The sequence below is a fragment of the Esox lucius genome, chromosome 4 (genome assembly GCF_011004845.1).
Source record: "Esox lucius isolate fEsoLuc1 chromosome 4, fEsoLuc1.pri, whole genome shotgun sequence".
Lineage (NCBI taxonomy): Eukaryota > Metazoa > Chordata > Actinopteri > Esociformes > Esocidae > Esox > Esox lucius.
The window spans coordinates 26,974,540-27,001,449 of NC_047572.1; the positions used below are offsets into that span (position 1 = coordinate 26,974,540).

General features: G+C 41.8%; 1 protein-coding gene across 5 annotated transcripts in view; it reads right to left on the reverse strand.

The window, feature by feature from the left end:
• si:dkey-237h12.3 (teneurin-3) overlaps positions 1-26,910 on the reverse strand; it is a 142,528-nt gene that overhangs the window by 54,258 nt on the left and 61,360 nt on the right. For all 5 annotated transcript variants that reach the window (XM_020046123.3, XM_020046122.3, XM_020046121.3 and 2 more), the window contains exons 5-12: positions 16,083-16,321; positions 11,889-12,014; positions 8,514-8,728; positions 7,010-7,220; positions 4,986-5,087; positions 4,465-4,659; positions 3,504-3,704; positions 134-319 (exon numbers count right to left, since the gene is read on the reverse strand). In XM_020046123.3, coding sequence (XP_019901682.3) covers positions 134-319; positions 3,504-3,704; positions 4,465-4,659; positions 4,986-5,087; positions 7,010-7,220; positions 8,514-8,728; positions 11,889-12,014; positions 16,083-16,321 — 1,475 coding nt within the window. The remainder of the gene's footprint in view (positions 1-133; positions 320-3,503; positions 3,705-4,464; positions 4,660-4,985; positions 5,088-7,009; positions 7,221-8,513; positions 8,729-11,888; positions 12,015-16,082; positions 16,322-26,910) is intronic.

The following is a 26,910-nucleotide window of genomic DNA, read 5'->3' on the forward strand; positions in this document are numbered from 1 at the left end:
GCCAGATTCCTTTTAAGGTCATCCACCAATTCCTTATTCCAGGAATATCGGCGGAGCCGTTCACATTCCCGGCTATTGGCACACATTTTCTAGTGGGGTGTGGGATGAATCAAGACAACGCAGCGCAACTCACCAATGGTGCAATGTTCTCCAGTCCAGCCCTGGTGACAGTCACACTTGCCCTCTCGGCAGACGCCGTGGTCAGCACAACGGGGGTGACAGTCCCTCTGGTCGCACTCGGAACCAGTCCACCCTTCCTCACACTGGCACGTCCCGCCGACACAGGCTCCATGGGGGCCGCAGGCCACCTTGCACATCTCTGACACACAAAACACCCCCAAAGCAGAGTTGTCCGTCATGAAGCACACAGACATGAACACGCGTGGATGCAGCGAACGATAATACGCGTTTTCTACTCGTTACGGAGGTTATTGTGTTACAATTCAGCTGTGGCAGTGCGCCCCATGTTTACATAATCATAAAAGAAAACTGATGTTATTGCCCCTAAACTCAGCTGTCGGTAGAGACCAAAACACATTTCACAATGCCAAAAAAATTATAAAGAAATATGTATTTTGTCTTTTATTGCTTTGTTTTCATATAATATGCTGGCAGAGCAGACTAAAGAAGGATTTGTTTTGGCGGTCAGTTATCCCCAATGCCTTCAGCTTGATTCTGGCGCACTTAATCCCGCATTTTAAACACACTGCAGAAAAGGGCTAGTGAGAGACATCTTCGGAGACACGCTGTTGAATAAGCAGGGGCTAAGGTCAACTCGCTTATTTTAAACACTAAGGACTGCAAAGAGCATAAGACCAACTAATTAAGCAGATGGCTTCATGCAGTCAGGCAGCAGGCCAGGTGTGGGTGAGAAATTGTAATTCCTGAATCCATAGGTAGAAGGAGACCAGGAAGAGGGCTCCAGACACTGGCATATGCTACTACATCATATTAAAAGCTCTGTTCCTTTCTTTAGGGAAAACTACATAAAAACATAACTTTTATTTTCATAGGAACTGACCCAATATTGCCTTCAGAACACTTTGAAATCACCAGACTTCCTAAGGTTTGAAAAAATAACTCCAAGTAGGCTACATAACTCTGCCTCATCAGTGAGTCTGCAAAAAAGAAAAGTGTTGGATTTAGTCTAGAGATCAACACAATAAAACTAGTCCAATTTAAACCCTTGTGAATTTTTTGGAAAATCCAAAGAGACCTCAATACCATCCCTCTTTGTTTCTCCTAAATGCAAAAGAGCTCTCTGTAACTCCAAAAATGTTTTATCCAAACTAAACTGACCCAGTATTTCCTTCAGTTCATAGGCTCCAGAACACTTTCAAATCTCCATAGCAGTTGTTCAGACGACAAGATCAGACATCCTAAGTTACATTTTTTTTTTTAAAGTTCCTCCAAGCTACAACAGCTTTTCTCAACTGGCGGGTCACATCCAAAATGCTGCCCAAGTAGGACGTTTAAAAAACACTATATGCAACCCACTGCTCCTGGTTACTCTCAGCATTTTCGAGGCTGTAAACACTGTGTTGCAGGTTAAAAATACTTAGGCGATGGAGTGGATGATAGGCCACTCATTCAGCAAATGAGGGGAGAAAAATAAAACCGCCTCTTGAAACTGCAAGCTAGCAATGTTTGCTAACTACTTCGTCTTGAGTCATAGAGGTATTTCTGTTTAAGGCACATTCAAGTTCCAGGTTGTACAGTAAAATATTTCTGTGCACACGTGTGAAATGGATACACATTTGGGCAATGCTAAATCTAATGTATACTGACTTGTATAATGTATACAGAATGTCTGTAATTCTGTATACATTTAGCAAAAAAGGGAGTGGATAATATTTGTTGGTTAATATGATGTGTTTAAAAGCTGAGTTTCTATACAGAAATGAAAGCATTGAGCAAATTGTTTGTTTTCACATTAATCTCACCATTCTTTGAGTAGATATTACCTATTAGGTGGATGTTATTGTTGTTAGACCCAATCATCCCCTACATCAATCTTCACATGGCAACTACTTACAAAACACAAATTCAATTATTCCTTCCATATTATCAGAAATATGGAATTATTTACAACAAATGGGTACAAATGAGATTCCCTTTTCTAATATAGTTATGACATTTATATCATTAAAAAAAAATTATATCTAGAAAGCATTTCGGCAAACAAAATGTGAGATGTATGCAAATATTTGAATCCCAAGGCCAAACTAGTGAAAAACCAATCTTAAATCTCTCTCTTCACCTGCGACTGTGTAGATGTCTTATGACTCATGAGTAAATCCTCAGTAAGTCAAAGACAGCAACACAATAAATCAAGTCCAATCACCACCCTGAATTTCCTAAAGGTTAACACTTTACATTTTGCAGTTGTTCACTTCCTAGCAAATCCAGTGTCATTGGCACTTTTAAAGGGGTTGTTTTCATCTCCCTCTGAATGGAGTTTTTCTTCGATTGAGAGACCTTGGTGGGTCTCTGATTAAGCTTAGATGACACTCTAGAATATTAACCATGCCTCTAGAGAAGGACTGTTCGATTCTAAAGGGCTGCCCCTTCCAAAAAGAATCCATGTAATCAATTTTTCATTAGTGCAAAGGTGTTTATCAGCTTTTAGCACACCCCCGACTCCAGCGCAATAGCGGAGTGGGTGGTCGATCTATGCCACGCCGCTTGATAACGAACGTTTATTTAATTGAAGTAGAATTGCTGGGATAATTAAAAGAAAAACATTACAACCATTGAGGTGGGCAAACAAGTTTGAAGTTTGGACCGCTGCTTAAGCTAACCTTCATCCATTTAATATTCAATTTTTAACATTCACCAGCAATGCAGGTGTCAGTTGGGAAAGCATGACTGTGTCCTCAATCTTTCTCCCCACATTCGTTTTAGCGTATAGAAAAATCCCTCACCTACGGTGTCGGTTGAAAGTGACTAAATTGAGACAAAAACTCTATTCCCCTATCGGGCCACGCCAGCATTCCAGGTCTTTGGCTCATCCATCATTTCGGATTTAAAGTTCATAGTACACACTCGGATTTCAATCACACAATCAGGTTAACGTGTTGCTCAATCAATCTTCGCTCCGGATGGTTCAAAACCCAGAAGGTTTCTATTTCACAGTACTCAATTTGGGTCGCCGACAGTGAGCCACAGAAGCATGAACTAATTCTGCACTGCGATTAGACTAAACTAAATTATCCCAATCCAGAAATGGACGATACTACCAGCACAAAATAGCAACCTGATAGGCTAATTTCACCACGTTTTCCTCATATTGACAATGACATTCAGCAGCCTTTTCTTTGCTGGAGAAGCCTCCCCAGGGCAAACATACACCAGCCTGGCATCGCTCACTCTGTGGGATTTCAAGCTGGGTATCTGTACAAGCACTTTGTGACAGCCGCTGAGGTAAAAATGGCTTTATGAAAACTATTTGATTGAGGTTTTGACAGCTGAAACGAACGAGGAGCGAGAGAGGGGCTTCTGACCTACAGAGCAGTCGGAACCCGTCCAGTTAGGCTCACAGACGCAGGTGCCCGTCTCCGTCTGGAAGCTTCCGTGGACCGAGCACTGTTCAGGGCACGTACTCTTCAGGATCTCACAGCTTGTTCCGCCCCAACCTGGGTTACAGTGGCATTCACCGTGGTGGCAGGTTCCGTGGCCTGAGCAGATCGGGTCCAGGCAGTCCACTTAGGATAACAGAAAACCAGAAAAAAAGAGGGGAGCTGGATCAGGTTCTGTGTGTGTATGTATGTATGTATGTATGTATGTATGTGTGTGTGTGTGTGTGTGTGTGTGGAGAAAATAAAAAACATGCTTCACATCTACCTTATTAGTACAGTAGGTTAGCTAACACATTCATCACAGCAACTCATTTATTTGGTGCTCATAAACTAATGCCATCATCAAACCGGACACAGATGGCAAGTTGAAACAACATGTCCGCTGACAACACAGTCCTCCCATTGCTGCCTACTTCCCCAATAGCACTTGTGTCCATTCCCTTAATTCAGTTTACAAAGAGCCAAGTCGGGTCAGTGACCTGCAGATGTAAATTTGACAAGTTAATTGCCTCTGTGTCTGAATTGGGATCAATGAAGTTAAACCGATTGAACGCTGGGAGAAGAGGTGGAGAAGAAAGAGTGAGGTGATACGAAATAAAATAAACAAACAGAGTCTGGGTATGAGAGTGATTTTGAGTCTAACAGGTTTATTGTACTGGCGCACACCGAAGCAAGTGTATTGGATGGACAAACGGGAATCAATTCCAATCTATAGCAGGGTGGTGGCTAGCTAAATGGTGATAGGGAGCTAATGCGTGAAGACTATTGACAAAGGAACAAAGGGAATGATCTGCTCGGTGCAGTCCAAAGGGGCAACTGTTTCAGCACGGCAGGAAGGCGGGGGGAATGGAAGGGGTGCCAGTACATCCCCGGGGGGGTGGAGTACCTTGTTCACAACCGTTTCCTTTGTGGCCGGCGTTGCACACACAGCTGCCCGCCACGCAGACCCCATGCGCGCCACACTGGGGATCTAGACACTGAGTAGAGGGCACATCACACTCCGTGCCTTTCCAGCCACTGTAGCACTGACAGCGCCCCCTGGTGTACTGGCCGTTGCCACTGCATAGGACTGGACAGGCCGCTGTAGCGGTAAGTAACAAGGTTGTTAGAAAGAGCAGGAGGCATGACAGCAAACACTCTAACAGTCTCTGGTTTATAGCTGCGGTGTTGACACTGGAAAATTTCATGAAAAAAACCCAACAACAACTAATATTTGTCGCTGTATAGCAGTGCTCAAAAGACACAAAAACAACTTAATCTTAAAGATTTAACTCAAACCATTATGCCTACCTTTGGGCGTTTAGCCCAACAGCTCTAAATGAAGAAGAAATAATGGATTTCGAATATACAGCTAACGTCTGTCCATCTATTGATCACAACAGCGATACGTGAATTAGGAGTGTATACCTCTGGAACAGTATGGCCCGATGAACCCTGGGAAACAGTGGCAGGAGCCAGACACACACTCTCCGTTGCCGTAGCAGTTGTGGGAACACTCCATGACAGACTCTGCTGGGCCAAAAATAGTTTTTCAGAAAATTACACCAGCTACGGTGACATTGACATCAGAGCTGGGGTCATTTCGCAAGGTAATTAAATTCAAAGCATGAATTCAAATTGGTCACACATCACAGGAAGCAGAAGTATAATTAAAGGAAGTAGAATATAATTTAATGGAATTCAAACCATTTTCACTGAAAGATGAGAGTTTCAATTTAGCAATAATATATAGTCAGAAATACATGCCATTGATTAATGTGAAGAACAAATATTGAGAAAGAAAACATGGGATGTAACATTGTCATGGGAGGTTACATATTTCCCTTACATACAGCAGTGTATGATCTTACTCAATGTAGTACAATAACTTTTTCTGAAATGTATATATTTTTCTATAGTTCAACATTTCCTCAATCCTCTACATAGAATATTTTTTATAAAAAAATGATTTAGAAGAACTAGTTATACAGTGTAAAGGTTTAACATTTTAGTTTGGCAAATACAACCGTTTTCTGTCACAAAAATAAACAAAAAAACATTGAAATTGAATTTCATTGTCTTATCATCTACTTCCTTTATTTGAAATACAATACAAATTCTGATTCAATTGTTTGGTCAATTCAAATTAAATTATTGAATTGGAATTACAGATCAAATTCAAACAGTTAAAACACTTTTGTTTTTGTTCAAAATATTCTGACACCACACCTTTAAAACATAGCAACCACACCCATAATCTTTTATCAACACATCAGCTTCCTGGATTTTAAAACTCTGGTCTATCAGCTTGGAAAGCCTTACAAAACAGTTCAATTGGAAGAAATGGTCCCTTTCAGAGTTTTTAAAAAAGTGATGAAGGCTGATTTCTTGACCTGTCAATGTTTTTAATTTTCAGGGTTTTTTTTATGGTTTTGTTGTTTCATTAGATTATTTATATTCATTTTATGTTTTTTTGAAGGTCAATGAGCCCTTCATGGTCACTATCCCTTCACCAAAAGTAATTGAATCAAAGTTTCTCCCCACATCGTTTTAACCCACCTTATCACCTCAACCCAATGACATGGGCTACACGCATGCATTTCCCCTCCACACCGATGATTTGGCCAACACAGTCGTATTTGTTTCTCTCCTTCACTTTCTTACCTTTCATAATCTTTTTAGGTAGTATGACCTACACAACTTGCATAACATTGCACTTTTCTTTCCTGTTAACAGGTCTTAAAATGTGCCGTGTTTAAAACTTAAGCATACATATCACGTTTGCTGTTCGCTGACTACTGATACTGTATGTCACGCTGTCCATCTCAAGCCAACCCATCTCATACATTTTAAATGGCACATAACATTTACATTTTATTTAACACATTCTCTCTCTGTCTTGAAATCTTACTTGAATGACTGATCGTGCCCACACAAGCAACACAATCTCTGAACTGTTTACAAGCTTTTTAAATCCTCTCTTTGATTTTGAAGTTAATCTGACATATCCCGCTGTAAAGTCGTGTGTTGGTTCAACAGACCAGCGCTCGTAAAGGGCAATCCCCCAAGGCTAGGGGCTCACTTCGATTGGGTTAAAATGGCAAACTTTCCCCTTATTGCTTTCGAAGCCTTGTACTGGATGTACACTACAAGACCATCAGTTTCAACAAGATCAAGGCAATTTTGAAAGTGGATGTCAATAACCTCATATCTTTAGAAACAGATCGACAGATATCCCTTAGGAAAAAACATTAACTCAACCTGTTTTTTCCCCCACAGTAAAATGCATGCATTGTGAAGGCAGTCTGGGTTGACATTCTCTTGCTGTGTAGAGGCGTAAAAAAGAGGAAGTTAAGAAAATCTACAACGCCAACAGCCTGATCAATCTGCAAATGCAGTTTAACATTCATCTCCCGTACGCGCCAATCTAATACAAAGTAATTGATCAGTACCCAATATGATGGCGTTGTACGAAACGGTCTCTGGACTCTTCCCGTCGTTGTAGAAGGCCAGGTGCCACACCCCAGAGTCTAGGTACTGGATGAAGCCAGCTTGGTGAACGCTGACCTGGCGCTCCATCTGCCCCCTGGCCGGAGGCTCCATGGAGGAACGTCTCTCCTTGGCAATGAGCCGGCTGCCATCCAACAACTCCACAAAGTCATACTGAGGAACGGTCAAGGACAGAGGTCATTTGGCACCAATGAATGCATTCATTATATCAAACAGGAACAATAACAGTTTGTAGTGTGATGTGCATAGAGGTAAAACAGATCCAACGTGATAGAGATATCTTCAACTTGTATCGAGTCCACGCGTCAGAAGCTTTAAATTACGCATGTTCCATGAACAAGTAAACACCAAACAGAGTAATGAAAGCAGAAAAAATTATCACAAAAAAAGATTTGTTTTCTGCAATGGGATATGCAGGGGAGACAGCAAAAGCAACCCCAAAGTGACCCACTGCCGATAGGGAAAAAAAAGCATTAAAGGAGGAGTGAGAGAAGTCAACACTCAAGGGCTGAACCCTTTTGAGAGGAGCTGAGAATATTACCTGCGGATGTATGCTGCTTTGTGTTAGTGGCCCGAGGGGGCAAGCAATAAAACAGTCCAGGAGCCAAACATTCCTTTACTCCCAAACCAATGAGAGGATCTTGATTACTTGGCAAAAGCTTATCTCAATCTAACAACAGGGACAGATAATATTGGACAAGAGGCAAAGCCCGGTCAAACCATTCCATAACCCTCCAAGAATGCAAAGTAACTGGAAATCCTAATTACGTTTGAGATTTTCTTGAAAATCTAGTTCTAGACAATGTATCATGCAGGCAGACCTTCGATAATAGATAGGAGTTCTTTTTTTTTTGGGATGGGGTTGACAGTTTGCTCCTCCACACAAGCTGTGAGTGTAACCAAGGGTCAATATCTCTCATTGAGGTCTTTCATGCTCAGTCGAGTAAACGCATTGATTTATCTCCCTGGCAATTTAACGGACCGTTTCCAGGGCAGTGGCGGTGGACTTTGTGTCTTGTGCATTGACAGTCTTCAGCGGCCTGCGCAGCAATCGCCTTGGACATAAAAGGAGACTTCTTTCATTAGGATTCGTCTTCTTTTGGTTCCTTACTTCTTTCACCTTGGGCGTGTAATCCTTTCTTTCCTGTTGTCCTATTGAACTGTTTTCTTTGAATAGCAGCCCAACCCACCACACTGTAAAAAAAAAAGACTCTTCAAGAAGGTCAATTTGAAAGCTTTTGTTGTAGAGTGAAGTGGAAAATAGCCAATGCCTGGTCACAACCCTTTAACACAGTCTTTGTACACTTCCCCAATCACTTAACTTTAAAGACTGAAAAGAGGAATAATATGGGCATGAAATGGAATTTCTTTGTCTGATAGAAGAAAATAATTAAAAAAAGGTCTGACACCCCCCATAGCTGGTGTTTTTATACTGGCGCCATTTACCTGTGTGTGAGTGGGTGGGAGACCCTTCCTGCCATAGACGCCAACCAGTGCGTTCTTCTGAACAGAAATGTTGAACTTGAGGAAGCGTGGCTGCTCCATATTTAGCCGAGAGCGCCAGAACACACCGGGTGGTATCCCCTGGCCGACCAGGCGACCCACTTCCACTGACCCGGTGTCAATGGAGTTGTTCTCATGATGGACCACGCCGTTCTTGCCTGGAGGAGATGAAGACATCAAAATATCTGGACATTTTGTGATACGAAACCCAAATAAGGGTTTACAGTTTGAGTTGTTTATGGTTGTCATCCGCTTAATCTAATTTTCAAACAAAAACAACGCACACAATGTCACCTTGATTGAAAAATTTGATTACACACAAACACGCTTCAGTCTGCGCCCCTGAAATTCAGCAGGTAGATCACAGTCAAGCATGGAAATTGAAGACAGCCTCAGTAGTTGCAGGCAATTATATACACTGACACACATACAGTTGCTGACACTAACATATTTTCTCCCAACTCAAATACACTCGTGCTTATGGGCCGCCATCTGTTTGTGCGGTACTGGTGATTCACCACTTAATGTTTAGGTTCGAAATGCAGCAGCTGAAATGTGTCCCGGTACAGTACTAATAAATCAACAGAACGGGGAAACGAGGACTTTAAAGTGGTGATGCAGCGGCAAGGACACCCCCTTAAATACAGGGCAACTCACTCGTACATGAAAATGAGTCATATTTATTTAATATTACAAACTTTAAACTGTGCACCCTGAGGCCACTTTTTGGGACTTAAACAAAGGCGTTGTGAGGGAAAGCATTCCCAAGATTTCACCTGAACATCATTGCAATATTCCCTTTCTGAACCTAGCCGCTTGCTTCCTCCAGGTTACCTCAGGACCACTGTGGGGAAATGGAGTTGGAAAAGTCACTGATGAAGTCTGGGTGAGAGACTTCACAACTGCATTTCACACTTTCAACAGACTTTTGACAAAAGTGGCTCGTAAACGACAGAAATTTATTTTTTCAGTCAAGACGGAGGAGAAGGAGATTAATGATTTTATGCAATCTGTTATCAGATTAATCAATACATGTATAGATGATGCTGCCCCAGAAGCGGTTGTCAGCAAGGTCAGTGCTAGTAAGAAAGAAAACACCTACACCAGCTATAACCAAGACCCAAGTGAACACCAAACAGGGGACGATTCAAAAGTTTCAGTCTTCACAAAACAGTGTATGACTGAATATTAGAATGTGTTAAACAACTGAAGTAAGCAACTTGGAGTGTGGTGTGAGTGTATAATTCCTGATGCTCTTCAATATAACTAAGACTAAGAAAAAATTCATACAAAAATAAAACAAGCACAGGACCAGCACAGGACAGACATGCTGACTAACAAGGCGTTTCCGAAACAGCCCCAAACCTAAATCAGGTCATTCCAATCAAAACAACACTGAAATCAAGCTAAAACAATGGACACTAGGCGTCTGAAGATATCTGGCATGTCCCTGGAGACCCTCATGATCTCCTCTAACAGGCACCATCAACGACATATTCTGAGTCAATTCTCTATGTTATATCAGATACATTTATTCAAATTTAGTTGCATAGAAGAAATTATATAGATGCAGTTCATGCAATTCAACTACACACTGTAATGCCAAAGTTTTAGGCCTATATGCTAATCCTGACACTGACAAGCATATCAGTTAAAAAGACCCAGCCTGCAACCATCCAATCTAATGCTACAGAAAGGGACAACTGTACAATGTGGTTTATCCAACATGGAGGTAATCACTGTCCAAAAACAAACACTCAAGTGGCACTGATTCAGTGGTAAAAAGTGAATGCGCACACTCACCTGGGAAATGGACTGCTCTCGGCTGGTGCCAATAAAATAAGATACTGTACCTGGATGAACCAGACTGAGATCTCAAAGCCAGACTAGTTTAATCTAGTATACATCTTCTGTGCGTGCTGCCAAAATGATGGGCCTTCTGACTGTAGGCTATGTACCTTAGACCTATTTAAAATAAGCCCCAATTTTCGATAATGATCGTCCATGGCTAAATTGCGGTTTGCCTATTTGTATTGACTAAATATACTTATTAAGATTACATTTGTATACAGTGTCACCTATAGTTATTCATTAATTAAGTCACTAAAATACTTTAGAAGCGAAATTATTGTGGGCAATTGGAAGCTACAATAAGAGCCATCCCATTTTTAGTGACGAGAGAGGGTCAGGACAACCGTTAACCTTGTATCCACTAAACAGCCCTCTAGCCAGGGCATTAGAGGCTGGTAGAGGTAAATGGGAATTAGTGCATTTATAGGAGGCTATTCCAGAACCCTTTTCCTTCAGTCCCTCCTGTTTGTGTTGGTCAGATCTTTCTTGGTTGTTCCTGTTTGGTTTGAGTAAAATTACCTTTAGTTGTTCAGCACAGAACTTCACAGACATCCTAAACAATTTAATACAAAGCTAATGTTTGTTTAAAAAAAAAGAAAACGATGGATAGTTTCTCGAGGCCTAAATACAACATTTATGGGTAAGAAAGATTATCTAACGTCAAGTTGTAAAATAGTGAAATTGTATGTTCCTGGTTCAAATACAGAATTTGCCAATTTCAAAAAAATATTTAGGCTTTTCATATAATGGCGTAACTCTCATTATGACAGCAAACCATTCAAAGCTTAAAACATACCATAGAAGCCAAAACAAAGTCAACGTGTGCTTTCAGCAATCTGTCAAAGCTCTGTTTGCGCTAGGCCCTTCCTGTCACCTTACTTGCAAACGAAGATGCACTGTGGGGACAAGTTTATGTCCACAGAGAAAATACCCCCCTATTGATTGCCTTTACACAGTCTAAACCAGCTTCCTGCTACAGTATCTTCATTAGCACTACTTATGAGGATTTAAATCTAGTGCAGTTTAAACACACTAATCTTTCACCTCCTTAAACCCAATTAATACCATCATGGCTGTGCCTCTTCAATACCTAATCGTGTTTAGAGTTTGTGTCAGTGACCCTTTGCTGTATAGGAGAAGGAATGTGGTAAGCATGTGGTATTCAATGCATACAAAAATCACATAACTGGTGTGAGCAAGATGGGGCAGAAAAACATGATGGGGCAAAATTCAGTCTGGATTTACAATTCACTACATTACTGGCTACAGCTTGGTGCAGTGGTAAGCATAACACAACATCCATAAGCCAAATTGTCTAACACATAAACAAACGAGAACCCAGTGCAATTAAAAGGCAACAAGCATGCTTCGGAATACAGTGTGCCTTCCAAATGAATGCTGCAGATAAAGAAGGCAGACACAGGGAAATCTTTATAATGTGGAGGTTTATTAAGGACACATTCTTACTATAGTCAGCAGAGAGGGCGGTCCCCAAGCTTGGTGGAGTGGGCAACGTTTTCACCCCTCCATTCTCAAATGTAGGTTGATTTTTCGACTCTTGAAGTTGCCAGTTGAGGCCGAAGAGGTGCATTGCTGCGAGGTAAACAAAATGGCGGAAGACACAGGGTCAGTGCAAACATTGGCCGAACAGAGTGGTCCGATGACACCACACAGAGTTGCCTGGCGTTTAGTCAAACCATTTTCAGCACACTAGAGGCCATGACTGTATGGCCCGTCTGTTATACAGTCAACTAACCTGTATGCCCAAGAAAGATTTGTGACAAAAACTTGGAGGGAAAATCCTTTTTTTTGGTTACCTTCCAATGCCTGGCATGTAGGCCAATGCCTTTACTGTAAGATCAGAGGCTGGATACAAGACCAATCGATATTGAGCAAGAACACTGGTGTGTCTTTGTGGATGCCTGTTCATTAACACACCAGAGTGTAGGGACACAAACTGCACTGTATCAAAGTAGGCAGCGGGGCGCTTACTTAAAAACCCAAACATTTGTCACGAAACAGCCAGAAGGCATACAAGGGTCTCTTCAGCTCCTTTAGTACAAAGCAAGCAACACAAAGAGCCCAAATAAACTGAAATCTGAAAACCCCAAGTGTATCTGTGTGTATTTATCTGTCACAGGAAAGGTAAAAGTTGATTCCATCCACAAACTCTGGTACACAGGGGAGTGACCATCTGGCAAGTCTGGAAATGATGGGCTGGTAAATTTTTTGCCTAGCGGGTACAATATGTAAAGATATTTCTTTGGGCAATTGTCAGGCTTCATTGGACAACAAAATGGTGAAAGAGAGTTCTTGCTGAAGGCAGTCAGATTCAAACCCATGTTGCAGCGGTAGATGCAACCCCATGATTTGTTAGTCATTTCCTTTTTTGCAGAAAAATTATAATTATCTGAATAATACTGGGGACAATGAGGAAAAACAGAAGGCCGGCATGTTAAATCCCAGAGCCGATTTGTGGTCCTAGTCCGCCCCTGGTGTTACATAACCACCCAAACCATTGCTTTCTTCTTCCAAACTATGTCTCTGAATAGGATGCTATCAAGCTGTGCCTTGTTGTTTCAGGAAACTGGGTCTACTAATAACACAGTGAGCGGGCGAGCCTCCTTTAAAGATTGCCAGCTGGGAAAGCACAACTCCCCCGGTTCTGATTTCCAAGAGGTTTGATCTGAGGCATAACTTTGTTCAAACGCTCTCCTTGCAGGGCAGAGGGGGTATATAGTATTGACTGCAGAAAATACACAGGCAACTAGCAAGAAGGGGAGAAAGGAGCAGAGACAGAGGGAATATAGAATGGTATTACATTTTTGAAAAATCAAGGGACATTTTATGGCATGATATAGATGCGGACCAGGTGGCGTTGGTTATTTCCTGAAATGAAGAACAAGGTCTGAGTCTGGTTCACTGACTTGACTTGCCAATATACTGTATGTGTGTAAGACAGAGTGTATGTCTTAGAGAGAGTGAAAGGGAGAGTGAAAGAGAGAGTGAAAGGGAGAGTGAAAGGGAGAGTGAAAGGGTGAAGGATGGAGACAAATAGGAAGATCACATGAGTGTTGGTAAATATACTCATGTGTGGCTCTATGTTTAATCTGGAGGCTAGCAAAGGTGGATTGTGGGAGTGTTTACTAAAGCGATTTAAGACACTGAGCAGATGCCTCGACAGGAAGGTGAGAAACTCAACCAGAGGTTACTGGCAAAGACGATCATTTTCACTCACACCCACAGGAACCAGGCCTATGTGCTCAGGACTCCATACGCACAATCACTTGAAGAAACACACCCCAACGTAAAAAGACTGATCTGAACACACAGACAGAATAACAGCACAATATCGCGCATCACCATCAAAATGGGAAAACGCACATGGAAATCAATATGGCACTTTTATGGCCATCTGCGCTACGCAGAAAACTCCCCACGTTCTCCATCTCCATGCATCATTTCTGCACACACATTTTTGTCAATACCAGTCTGTCATTTGTGATCACTTCAGCAACATATGATGCTTTGGCACTTCAGGGGAAAAGTCCGACAGCCTAAGATTTAGAGAGTGTTTGGCTCGGGAGGAGAGCAAGGACAGATAAATCTTCACCCGTTTTATCATGTCGGTGAAGCCAGTAAAGGTTAGTGAGGAGTCATTTTTGACACATGCTGTAAAATACAGGCGAAGACCTTTCTGCGGGGCCATTGAGGGAGGACGGCGCACTTAAGAAAGGCCTGTTTTCCTAGTTATCTGGCTTACATGAATGCCTTTCCTGTAAGATTCCTTTTGCCACAACGTTTTTTTAAATACATTTTTCCCAAATACTTTTTGGTGAAGGTAGTCTTCAGGTTCTTAGGAAAGATCCCTGTGTTTAGACATGCAGTGGATATAAAAAGTCTACACACCCCTGTTAAAATGCCAGGTTTTTCTGATGCAACCCGGTTATTCTTTTTCATTTTTCCCCCTCAAAGATTTCAGTTTGTTTTTCAATTGAATTGGTCACATTATAGGTCACATTATAGGTCACATTAAAAGTGACATGATTTATCTTTGTCTTACTCTTCTACATAAAAAAAAAACTGGTATTTTCACAGGGGTGTGGTAGACTTATATCCACTGTAGTTAACTAAAACATTTTGTCATCATGTTGCAGGAAGGTCTGTCAGGACAAGCACATTAGCACAAAATCGCGACACACTAATGTTGTCAGCAGTAGGCTGGCCAATTATTTCTTTTCTTGACAGTGTCACGTGGTAGGGTGCAGAGAGGGATTTTGAGTGTCTGTCAGGGTTCCTGTGGATAGGAGTGGGGTAGGTCAGTGATGTCACCCGGCATTCAAAATAACCGGATGATGCGGAGCCCTTGTCAATGGAACCGCCATGGCCTGACACTAATTCAAACATGACTGGATCATCCTGAATCAGCCCGAGTGAAATGTCTCTGTACTCGACTGACAAAAAACTATTTTTGGCAGAAGGGTAATATCTTAAAATGTGCTTCATCCCAGCATGTGAAGATGACGCTTAAAGAGCAATTTTTAGGACTGGCAATCAAGATCAATCTGACTATAAGCCGTTCGGTCAAGTCAACTTGACAGAAACAGTGGAGTTCCTACGTTTTTTGTATAGTAACACAAGCTTGGTTGTTGTCCCTTCATTCTACAGCACATTGGATGTGAAAAGAAAATGTCTAAGAGCCATAAATCGTGAACTGTGTAGGCATTACCATTGTTTTAAACATGGTCCCTCCATTTTAGGCAACCAATAGAATTGGACAAAATAATCTTAAATACTAATTGTCAATAACTGTCAAATGTACTTCTTGGTTCCACATCTGTTCCAATGGACAACTGCATGAGATCTGCAACCCACCAACATCAGCAGACGCTGGCTGTGTTTACCTACTCATGCTCTCTGCCAGGCCATCTTTCATTTCTGTTTGTTTTGGAGCGTTTGTGCCTTCACTCTCGTCTTCAGCAAGTGAAATACACCCCAGTCAGCTAAGTGACTCGGCCAGTGCAAAAAGCCAACGCCTCCAACACATTTCACAGAAAAGGTGGAACGCTCAGGATCATTAACAGTTTCTTTCTTTCCATTTCCATTTTCCTATTTCTATCACTCTGTTAAAGGTTTCATGTACTGTTTTTGAGGCATTCCAGTGGTTATTGGTTTGTTAAAACTCATGTCTCAGATTTATTCATTTAAAATGTTCAGCCTAATGATGACCCTGTTTTACAAGCATTAATACTTCTTTACTCATGTTGTGAGGCAACAGACTCCAAATGCCACAACTAGAATCGCCGAAAGATCATCTGCTAGCTTTCTTTTGCATGCAACGACATGCACCTGGCCAAGAAACAGGTAAGAATCCAATTGTTCAGTTACTTTTGGGAAATAAAAAAGGGTCCTTAAATGGTTCACGGTTAATAGATGTAAAAACCCTCAAAACAACCTTGTCATAGCTTTATTTCAAATGCAAATGAGATGGAGTACAGATATAAAACAGGGAATAACCGGAGGAGTATGGCTAATTTAAGACTTCAGTTCGCTGTCATTTGGAACGTCCGTGGTTGGCACCATGGCACCAGTCCGCATAGTATAACCACAAAGGGACGGTAACTATGATGAACAAGGAAAATAATGAGGGGCCGTAGTTACCTATGCAATAGCAGAGCATTAATGACAGGAGCACAGCCACGCCCACTGCACTCAGGGCAGTGCACCTCCAGGAACAATGCTTGGGCGATTTCTTAAACTTGAAAGCCCCTCTGGAGAGGGTGTTTCGGGGTAGGGGGCGGGCGGGAGTGGAGTACACCGCCCCTGTTGCCATAGTGTAACCTGGGGTCGCCGTGCTGAAGAAAGGGGTTGTCCCGGTGCCCGTCTTAAACAGGAAATGTCTGGAGAAAACAAATCAGAGAAGACAAATCCAATATTAGATAAGGAATATAGAAACAAATATACATTCAGTTGCTTGGATATAAATTCAGAATAATCTATATGCCAGAACAGAAACCACGTAGTCGACATATTAGCACCCCCCGATGTGACAACAGGTTACCGAAGAACTAACCATGCCATTACCGAAGAACCAACCTTGCCATTACCGAAGAACTAACCATGCCATTACCGAAGAACCAACCATGCCATTGTGAATGGTGTAGCTAAAAGTACCTCAATAATCAAGGGCATAGTTAAAAAGCTTCAATCACAAGCAATACTCAGGGCTTTGCCTATTAACTATTTTAATCCCACGTAAAAAAAAAAACAACAACTCTCAAGTAGACAAATTAAGCCTTGATGTTTCTCTGGCCAACAGTTACAGCTGTTACCGCTAAATGTGTTGCAGTCCTGGTAAAATCTGACAGGCCATAACAGTCAGTGTATAATTACACATTAACAGCCCCAGGTCAGTATTCTATCACTATGAAACAACACTAGAGTCTATGGTTCAAATGGAAAATACGGTTAGTGGATGTGTTAGGGAATTGCAGGTAATTGCAGCCATTACTCTTTACATTGATTATCTCACTAACAGGTGTACATTTGTGGTTGCCGTAACTTTATATTAGGCCTTGTATTCACATTTTAATTGAAGTGGTCGGTCTGGCACCTGCAGGCAGACCTTTCGAACAGATGACCAAGTTACAGGTCTGGACCTCTACTAACAGTTAGCATGAATCTCACCTGTTTGTGTAATAAATAATGATAATAGAATCATCAAAACAAAGCCAGCATCATACTTCTCCATCCATTCCTCCTTGCCACAACATGCCAGTATCATTTTGACATTTCTGTAATGTCTTGTCGATACAAACATCTAAGATTTATGAATCGTCAGAACTTTCCATCCCTTTAAGTTCCTCTAATTGCCACACTCTTGCAACAACCCCAATGTTTTAACAAAGCACCTGATCAATGGTTTTCTAATAGGACACAGGTCTAATATAGATTGTCTGGCATCTCTAAGCCCCAATTGACATTCACAGCCATGGTTAGTTTCAGGCTCTGTGAAAGATTACAGCATGTCCCTCAGAATGGTGAGTGTGGTATCTAAATAGATATACAAGCAGGTACAGCTCTGATAGCCACTCTATTGTTTATTCAGAGTAGCCGAGTGCTTACTCTGAAAGCCAAATTAAATAAATGTGCATTACATGTTTTGTATTTTTCATGTTAACACTCAATGTGTCAAAAACAAACACTCCATTCCACCGTAGTAATCCCATACACTAACAATGGGTTAGCATGTTGATTTTTAGCTAGCACTGGCTAAACCTATAGCTGAAATGTGTAACGGTCTGTTGAATCATGGATTACAGTTTCTCTTGGGACATTTACTTTTTTAGGAGGAGGAACCATTTAGATTTTTTTTTGTATTATTAAAAAAAAAAAGCTTGACCGATTGGAATTGACTCATTGCACTTGACACTCATAAGGTCTGGTTTTGGTGCAGCCCACTTCGTTGTGAATGACCGTGGCTATTATTTTGTGCACGTGTGACTTTCGAAGAGGATTTGAAATATGCATCCATTATCGATTACTGCTGCTTGTGTATCATGGATACACATTGACTTGTGGTATAAACTGTTCCGGGCTAGCCCGTGTTACTCTGGGCTGTTGAACCCTCTGTTAAATGGTACCGAGCCAGTCACTATCCGTGCTGAGTGCTGTATATTATAATCAAGTCGCATGTTCGCTCTGTTAAATATAAAGCACTTTGACTGCAGAAATGCAAGCAAACGTCTTAACACCTCAAAATCCACAAACCCTGTACAAATGAACTGAAATGTCTGACTGTTGAAACGGTAGCATAGTTGCAATGCTGGCAGACAGGCATAATGCAAACTAACAGACTGTGTAGCGGGTGGCAGGTCACATTAAAAGCTTCTGGACGTGACCTCCAGGCAAAGCGGCAGTGTAAACACTGGCGGCTATGGACGTCGGACGACCGCCAGTAATCGATTAGAAAGAACGCGGCCTAAGGAAACATGTTACTAAACTAACTCAAGTAGCTAGACTGTCCGTCTGGGAGCCTGAGAGCGGGTGTGAGCGTGTCTATCTCATTAGAATGGCAGACAAAAGGAAAGGCAACGGCAGGGTCCCTTCTCTCAACACCGTCCCTCGTCATCAGGCTGACGTTTCAAACGGCCTTGTGAACGACAAAAGAGAAAACATTGGGTGGATTTGGACCTCAGTGTCAACTGTATGCAAGGGATTTGATACAATAGCCACTAACACCCTTTGACTATGTAATCTGCCTATTAAGCGCTGTATTGTGTTAGCATTAGCATTTCAAGGTGAAATAAAGCGTCTTTAAACCGCGACTGAGGCAGTCTACTGGTCTCTCATTCATGGTACTTCTCAGTCTCACCCTTTCAATGTCCCTCTTTAACTATTCTCATCTCAACTTTCCTTCCCCTCCCTCCCTCCCTCCCTCCCTCCCTCCCTCACCCTCCCATTTTCTTCCTTTCAGTCTTTTTTCTCCCCCTTCAGTCCATTGCATGGATGGAACCACCTGCCATCTCAACAGGGGACATGGTAGCAGGTGTTAGCCGTTGAAGCAGCACTCATGTGTGATGGTATTTCGGGGGGGAGCCCCATGGTGCTCTGATGAGAGGGTATTTCAGGGGGCAACTCCCTGGCATTTCTGGGCCATTGTGCATGCAGAGATCCACTTTCAGATGCTTCCCTGTTGCACACGGGCTGTTTCACACAAATATATTAGCTTCAGGACATGAAGGTGTTGAGCATTTGAGAACATTAACTTGAGTATCGTGACCGGATGATTGTTTCGGTGTAAAAATAAATAAATAAAAAAAGAACAGTTGATCATGCGCTCCTGTAACACCACACGATGGGTTTTATTCCTATGACCACACATATATAAAACACCTGCTAAATAAGATAATAATTTAAGATTAAATTATGTATATTTTATAAAATGATACTATTAGGGAATATATTCCTTCAAAATGATGTCAAATGTACTGAATAGAAGGTATTTAAATAAACAGTAATGCATTTCAATAACAGGTAATATATTTCAATACAGATAATGTTTTTAAATATTCCCACTAAAACATGGTCACAGCCTTTTTAAGCTTTTATGTAATTTTATGTAATTTTTCCTTTTACCACACTGTCAGGTTTGTGTGAGTTAGCCATTTTATTCTACAAACCTTTGGCAGCCTAGCTGCCTATACCTACATTGGGAAATAAATGCTGTTGTTATTTTCATAAAATGTAATGATCCATTCACAGACAATGTGTGCTTTCTGACGTAGGTCAATTGGTATCTAGAAACCATAACCTCCAATCCGCACGTCTGGACAACCTTGTCTGTTCTTGTGCATTAAAATAAATTCACCATGGGAGCATAGCAAAGTTACAGACATTCCTTTGTATTTTACAATTACACTTGCTGGGAAAAAACATTCTACACACCACTACACCAGCCTGTACAGTTAGGACAGGTCTGCGAATTCATGCTGCTTATACCACATCCTTCTGGTTTTTAGCCGATAAAATTGGAACCCAGAGCGGCCTTCTGCCGCGATAACAGATCTATGACAAGGAGTGACAAGTTGTCTTCAGAGACGCTGCTCTTTATTAAGCCATTATTACCCCTGTGGTGCATGGCTGCTTTCCTTTCATCTCTTTGTCAACAAGTTGTTTTCGCCCAAAAGGACAAAAATACTTGCACTTTCGATTTGCATCTCATTCGTTTGGTCTCACGCAGATCCTTCTGCTCTTCCAATCCTCAGCCTCAATTGTCTCAGTTCAGGGAAAGATGTCGGATAACGCTGTCAGCCAATCCAATGTCAAGACAGTCTTGATTAACAGAAACCTATTAAAATCGACCAATTGGGATTTCAGGTCTGAAAATAACCACAGTCGCCTTCCATTGAACAACTGCATCCCATTGGACGGGCGCCTCAGATGTATTGGCCCCCACTACAATTTCATGAATCCTAATTATGGCCATGACATTTTGGGAGACATTTGACACATTGGGACAAATGTTTACATCACCCAGTGACAGTTTTAAGAGTTAAGTGTCTTTTAAAATGCTGCACGAGAGAATGTTTTTTTTTTTATGCCATTTCTAAACATGGCAAGTTGTAAGAATATGCAATCAAAAGGGCAATCATACTACAGTGCCATCTCTCATGTATCGGCATTTTTATTTAAAGTGGCAAAACAAGCTAAATTACCACCGGCATCAGTGGCATATTTATATAAATGTACCTACACAGTTTGGTGGGCTAATACATTTCCTTCAAATTATAATTACTGGGGTGTCGATGAAGCAGGAAATTAAAACTATTAAATTACCTAGAGAAACAAATTTGCTTGCCACTAAACATCTCCAACTCCCTCTCACTTTTTTTTTTTAAATACTGGGCCTTGAGGCGATAGCATCTATGGAGGAAACCCTCTTGTTGAGAAGAAAACAGAGTACCTTTTCAAGTGCCGTGATTTTTAGAATTTCAATGGGGGATTTTGGGGAAGTAACAAAATGTGTTAGGGATATTTTGGTCCTTCCAAGTCTATTTACACAGTAATGATTAAATATAAAAAGTTTCCTTGCTTGGTTTATAGGTGGTGTTGAAAAGAGCCTCAATCACATAGCAAACCAAGTTAAAGTTGCCATTAGCAAGAATGTTCTTCAGACTGCATGTACAGCACTTATGGAAATTTCTTTTGACCGGGGTCAAAGTGTGACCAGAGAATCTAGTAAAATCGCTAGAGTGGCTATTTCATCATTTCAAAATTCCAGAATGGGATAACATGTATCCCATAATAAGGAGTCTGCTAATTCTAATGTTATAATTCTATGGGGGTGGCACTCCAAGTATCATTAGATGAATTCAGACTAGAGACTAAATACATTTCACAAGTGGACTCCGCTGACAGGAAAATCTGATGAGGACCTACAGACCATTGAAAACAGTAGCGTACGGCATAGCAAATTTCTCACTTTCTCCGTTTTAAATGAATCTAACAGACCTTTGAACTGGAATCCACAGAAAGTATGTGCCAGCCAATGTAAAGCCTTGCAGGAACTTAGAGAACAAACCATACATTATACAGCAGGTATAACATACATATATACTGTATCATACTGCCCCCCCCCCCCAAAAAATTGCACATTTCATCACGGCAACTCATAATGTGAGTCAGTAGTGTGTATTGCTCCCACGAGCCTGCATTCCCGACAACATCTGGGCATGCTCTTGATGAGATGGCAGATGGTGTCCTGGGGGATCTCCACCCAGACCTGGATCAGGGCATCAGTGAGCTCCTGGACAGTCTGTGACACTACATGGCGGCGTCGGATGCACCCATACATAACGTCCCAGAGGTTCTCAATTGGATTCAGGTCTGGGGAACGTGAGGGCCGGTCAATGGCATCAATGGCTTTGAAATCCAGGAACTGCCTACATACTCTGGCCACATGAAGCCGGGCATTGTCCTGAACCAGGAGGAAACCAGGGCCCATTGCACCAGTGTAAGATCTGACGATGGGCCTGAGGATTTCTTTGCGGTACCTAACAGCAGTCAGGGTACTGTTGGCTAGCAAGTGGAGGTCTGTGCGACCCTCCAAGGATATGCCTCCCCAGACCATCACTGACCCACCACTAAACTGCTTACTCAGGATGATATTGCAGGCAGCATAACGTGCACCACGGCATCTCCAGACTCAAGTCTGTCACATGTGCCCAGTGTGAACCTGCTCTCATCTGTGAAGAGAACGGGGCACCAATGGTGGAACTGCCAATTCTGGTGTTCTCGGGTGAATGCCAATCGAGCTGCACAGTGCTGGGCTGCGAGCACAGGTCCCACTAGAGGACATCAAGCCCTCATGCCACCAACACACAGTTTGGTCAGAAACATGCACACCAGTATTCCAATGGAGGTCATTTTGTAGGGCTCTGGGGGCAGTGCTCCAACCCTTCTTCCTCACACAAAGGAGCAGATACCAGTCCTGCTGCTGGGTTGATGCCCTTCTATGGCTGTCCAGCTCCCCTCGTGTAACGGCCTGTCTCCTGGAATGTCCTCCATCCTCTTGAGACTCTACTGCAAGACACAGCAAACCTCCCTGCAACGGCACATATGGATGTGACATCCTAGAGGAGTTGGACTGCCTGGGCAAACTGAAGGGGCTGCAGGTACCACCACATGCTACAAGTAGTGACAAGAACACTAGCAAAACTCAAAACTAGAGAAGAATCAGTCAGGAAGGATGAGGAGAGAGCAATTGTCTGTGAATACCACCTGAAAAACCATTCCCTTTTTGCTGTTGCCTCTTCACTGCACCTATTGTCACTGTCATTTGCACAAAAACAAGTGATATTGATTCACAAACACTTATGCTCCTTAACTGGACAGATTGATGTTCCAAAAGTTTAGTGTTTTACTGTGATGATTACGTGTTCCCTTAATTTTTTGGAGCAGTGTACATTCATTGCACACATTTGGTAACTTAAGATCTGAAAGTCTCCCATTTACGTTTGGTATTTAAAGAGCAATTACCTGGCAAAGTGCATGGGGCGACTTTCCTTGAGGGTCACAGCAATTCACACAATAATGGGATTCTAAAACACCTTTATATAATGCTAATTGAAAATATCCATATTTCTATAGAGCCAAGAGATGAAAAGTGAAACCTGAGTGGTTGATTAAAAGCCCTCCACAGTCCACGGAATGTGAATAAACGGTAGTAAGGAATAGCCTGGATGGAAGAGAAAAAGCAATAACGGGCCAATATTGGCAACTAATTGAGCACTTTAAATCAAAGAGCTGGAGTGTACTCAGAATGGACTGGAACAAAAGCTTGAGTGAAATTATTTCTGAAGAATATATTTTCGGTGAGGAAACCTGCATTTCTCATTTTGAAAGTCATAATTAGGTATAATTCAAATATGCATCTTCAAACCAAAAACCCTTCCAGATTGCTAGTTTAGTGAAATGTCAATTCATTCTGAAATTCTTGGGTATTTTCATGGATGAAGAGTTGTACTTTGATTCAGTGGCTGAGTAATTCAATCAAATATGAATACAAAGCAGTGTGAAAATGAATATATATCCCAAAAAATATGCCCTCAATTAAACCTGCATACTATACGGAGATGTCAAAAGACTTAAGACTGTTTAATGGCGTTCTTATAAGATACACAATACATTTTCTCTTGGAGAAATATTTGCCATTAGATGTAGCATATGAAAGAAATGTTTGTCATTAAAACCAATTTGGAATGGTTCCAAATTGGCATGCATTGGCATGCACAAGCTTTGAGGAGTCCATCCTTAATGGAGGCTGTAATATGATACATTTATCATAAAGAGTCATAACATTAGCTAATGTGGTCAATCATTGTGATTGGTCTAATAAGCCATGCTAAAGCTAGATGAACAGCTAGTAGAATGCGGGTTTTAAACACGTGCAAATCATTTAATCTCTGAATCTTTTCATAGTTATGACTAGGAGTGAAATAGAGGACGCAATATGAATCTCTTTTGGAACTGTAGGGGTTAAGTCTTTTAGGTTAACTAAACCCAAACCAGCATGCCAAATGCCTAATTCATGTTGTGTTGTATATGAGTTATTGGTTACGTTGAAAAACCCAGTTGTTTACTTACGGGTATTGGCAGTGCTATCCCAAAAACTGACTATCTGGATCCATTGCACAGCAAGAGACATGCTTTACAGCAGAGTGCATACAATGATTTTTGCCGCAGTCTGTTGATAGGTGTGTACATACTGTTCAGTCAAAACTGGCAAAGCATTCAAGGTCACAGCAATGTTAGTTTTCAATTACCATGTCTTCCTTGGCGTGGAAGAACAAATGCTACAAAACCAAATTGATTCTGTCGCATCATGAGAGGTTTTTACCGAATGCTGATAAAAAATTGCAAGGCCCACATTCATCTATGTTGTGTAAAGATAATCTGAACAACAGAAACATCAAGCTGAAATGGATTTATCCACTTCTAACATTTCAGGTAAAATGCACTATACCCTATGTAATGTTATACAGTAGATATTTTCACATCAAGGGGGATCAAAATAGCATTTTCTATGGGGAAAAGTAACATCCTAAGCAGGATCTTTAACGAATGAAAAATAAGCAATACAGAGCTAAACTTATTCTTGCAAATTATATCAATTTGAATTACATTTGGGAAGCCTCTGGTTACCTGTGCTCTTTCATAGCCATAATACCACAGTCAGTGCTATCAGATGTCCGGGTCATATTTTCATTCACTTCAATAGTATTCTGTTGCCCTAAAATGATCCTAGAACAGGCAGTCTCCAACCATCGCATTTTGTTGATTAGCTATAAGTGATGCTGCAATAGGTAAAGGGATCATGTCCAGAGGTAACCAGTGTTTCCCTCGAATGGTAATAACAGCGGCGGCCTGCCGCTGCCAAAATGTGATGCAACCCCACAGAAAAAAAGTATAAATAATAAATATAAAAATAAATCCAGGCTGAATGTAGTTTACCATTGTGTGCCGTTTACTATCACACAGGCATCAGAGCAGACCATCGTTCTGAGTATCACGCTAGCATGGGAGGTCAAAGAAACGCAACTGGCTGTGTCTGTGCATGCACAAGTTTGTGTGGAACTGGCACTAAGTGGCAGGGACACTGATATAAAGAAAGTAGCCATCGTCTGAGTGACGACCAAAGGTAATAAGCAAGCTAGCTAACCAACTGTCACAATTTGATAGCTATAATCGGCAACAATAGATTAGTGTCATGCAGCAAACAGATTCGGCAGCAACAATAAGACATCCGGGTTTTGGTAATTTGCCTTCAAAATAAAGGTCTGTGGTGAAACGTAAAATACATTTGGTAGCAACCACAATATTTCCACCAAATACACTGAACAAAATTATAAACGCAACACTTTTGTTTTTGCCCCCATTTATCATGAGCTGAATTAAAACTTTCAGTATGTACACAAAAGGCCTATTTATCTCAAATATTGTTCACAAATCTGTCTAAATCTGTGTTAGTGAGCACTTCTCCTTTGCCAAGATAATCCATCCACCTCACAGGTGTGGCATATCAAGATGCTTATTAGACAGCATGATTATTGCACAGGTGTGCCTTAGGCTGGCCACAATAAAAGACCACTCTAAAATATGCAGTTCCACCACACAGCACAATGCCACAGATGTCGCAGGTTTTAAGGGAGCGTGCAATTGGCATGCTGACTGCAGGAATGTCCACCAGAGCTGTTGCCCGTGAATTTAATGTTCATTTCTCTACCATAGGCCGTCTCCAAAGGTGTTTCAGAGAATTTGGCAGTACATCCAACCGGCCTCACATCCGCAGACCATGTTTAACCACACCTGCCAAGGACCTCCACATCCAGCGTCTTCACCACCAAGATCGTCTGAGGCCAGCCACCCGGCCAGCCAACCAAAGAATTTCTGCACAAACTGTCAGAAACCGTCTCAGGGAAGCTCATCTTCATGCTCCTCGGGGTCTCAACCTGACTTCAGTGGGCAAATGCTCACATTCGATGGCGTCTGGCACTTTGGAGAGGTGTTCCCTTCACGGATGAATCCCGGTTTTCACTGTACAAGGCAGATGGCAGACAGCGTGTATGGCGTCGTGTGGGTGAGCGGTTTGTCGATGTCAACCTTGTGGATCGAGTGGCCCATGGTGGCGGTGGGGTTATGGTATGGGCAGGCGTGTGTTATGGACAACGAACACAGGTATTTCATTCATGGCATTTTGAATGCACAGAGATACCGTGACAAGATCCTGAGGCCCATTTTTGTGTAATTCATCCACGACCATCACCTCATGTTGCAGCATGATAATGCACGGCCCCATGTTGCAAGGATCTGTACACAATTCCTGGAAGCTGAAAATATCCCAGTTCTTCCATGGCCAGCATACTCACCGGACATTGAGCCCATTGAGCATGTTTGGGATGCTCTGGATCGGCGTATACGACAGCGTGTTCCAGGTCCTGCCAATATCCAGCAACTTCACACAGCCATTGAAGAGGAGTGGACCAACATTCCACAAGCCACAATCAACAACCTGATCAAGGAGATATGTTGCACTGCGTGAGGCAAATGGTGGTCACACCAAATACTGACTGGTTTTTGGACCCCCCCCCCCCCCCCCCCCCAACTGCACATTTTAGAGTGGCTTTTTATTGTGGCCAGCCTATGGCACACCTGTGCAATAATCATGCTGTCTAATCAGCATCTTGATATGCCACACCTGTGAGGTCGATGGATTATCTCTGCAAAGGAGAAGTGCTCACTAACACAGATTGACACTAGATTTGTGAACAATATTTGACAGCAATAGGCCTTTTGTGTACATAGAGAAAGTCTTAGATCTTGATGATAAATGGGGGCAAAAACAAAAGTGTTGCGTTCATAATTTTGTTCAGTGTAAGTCTGCGGTGTGTCCATATAGCGTGTGTGCATACATTTTCAAAGGAAAAAC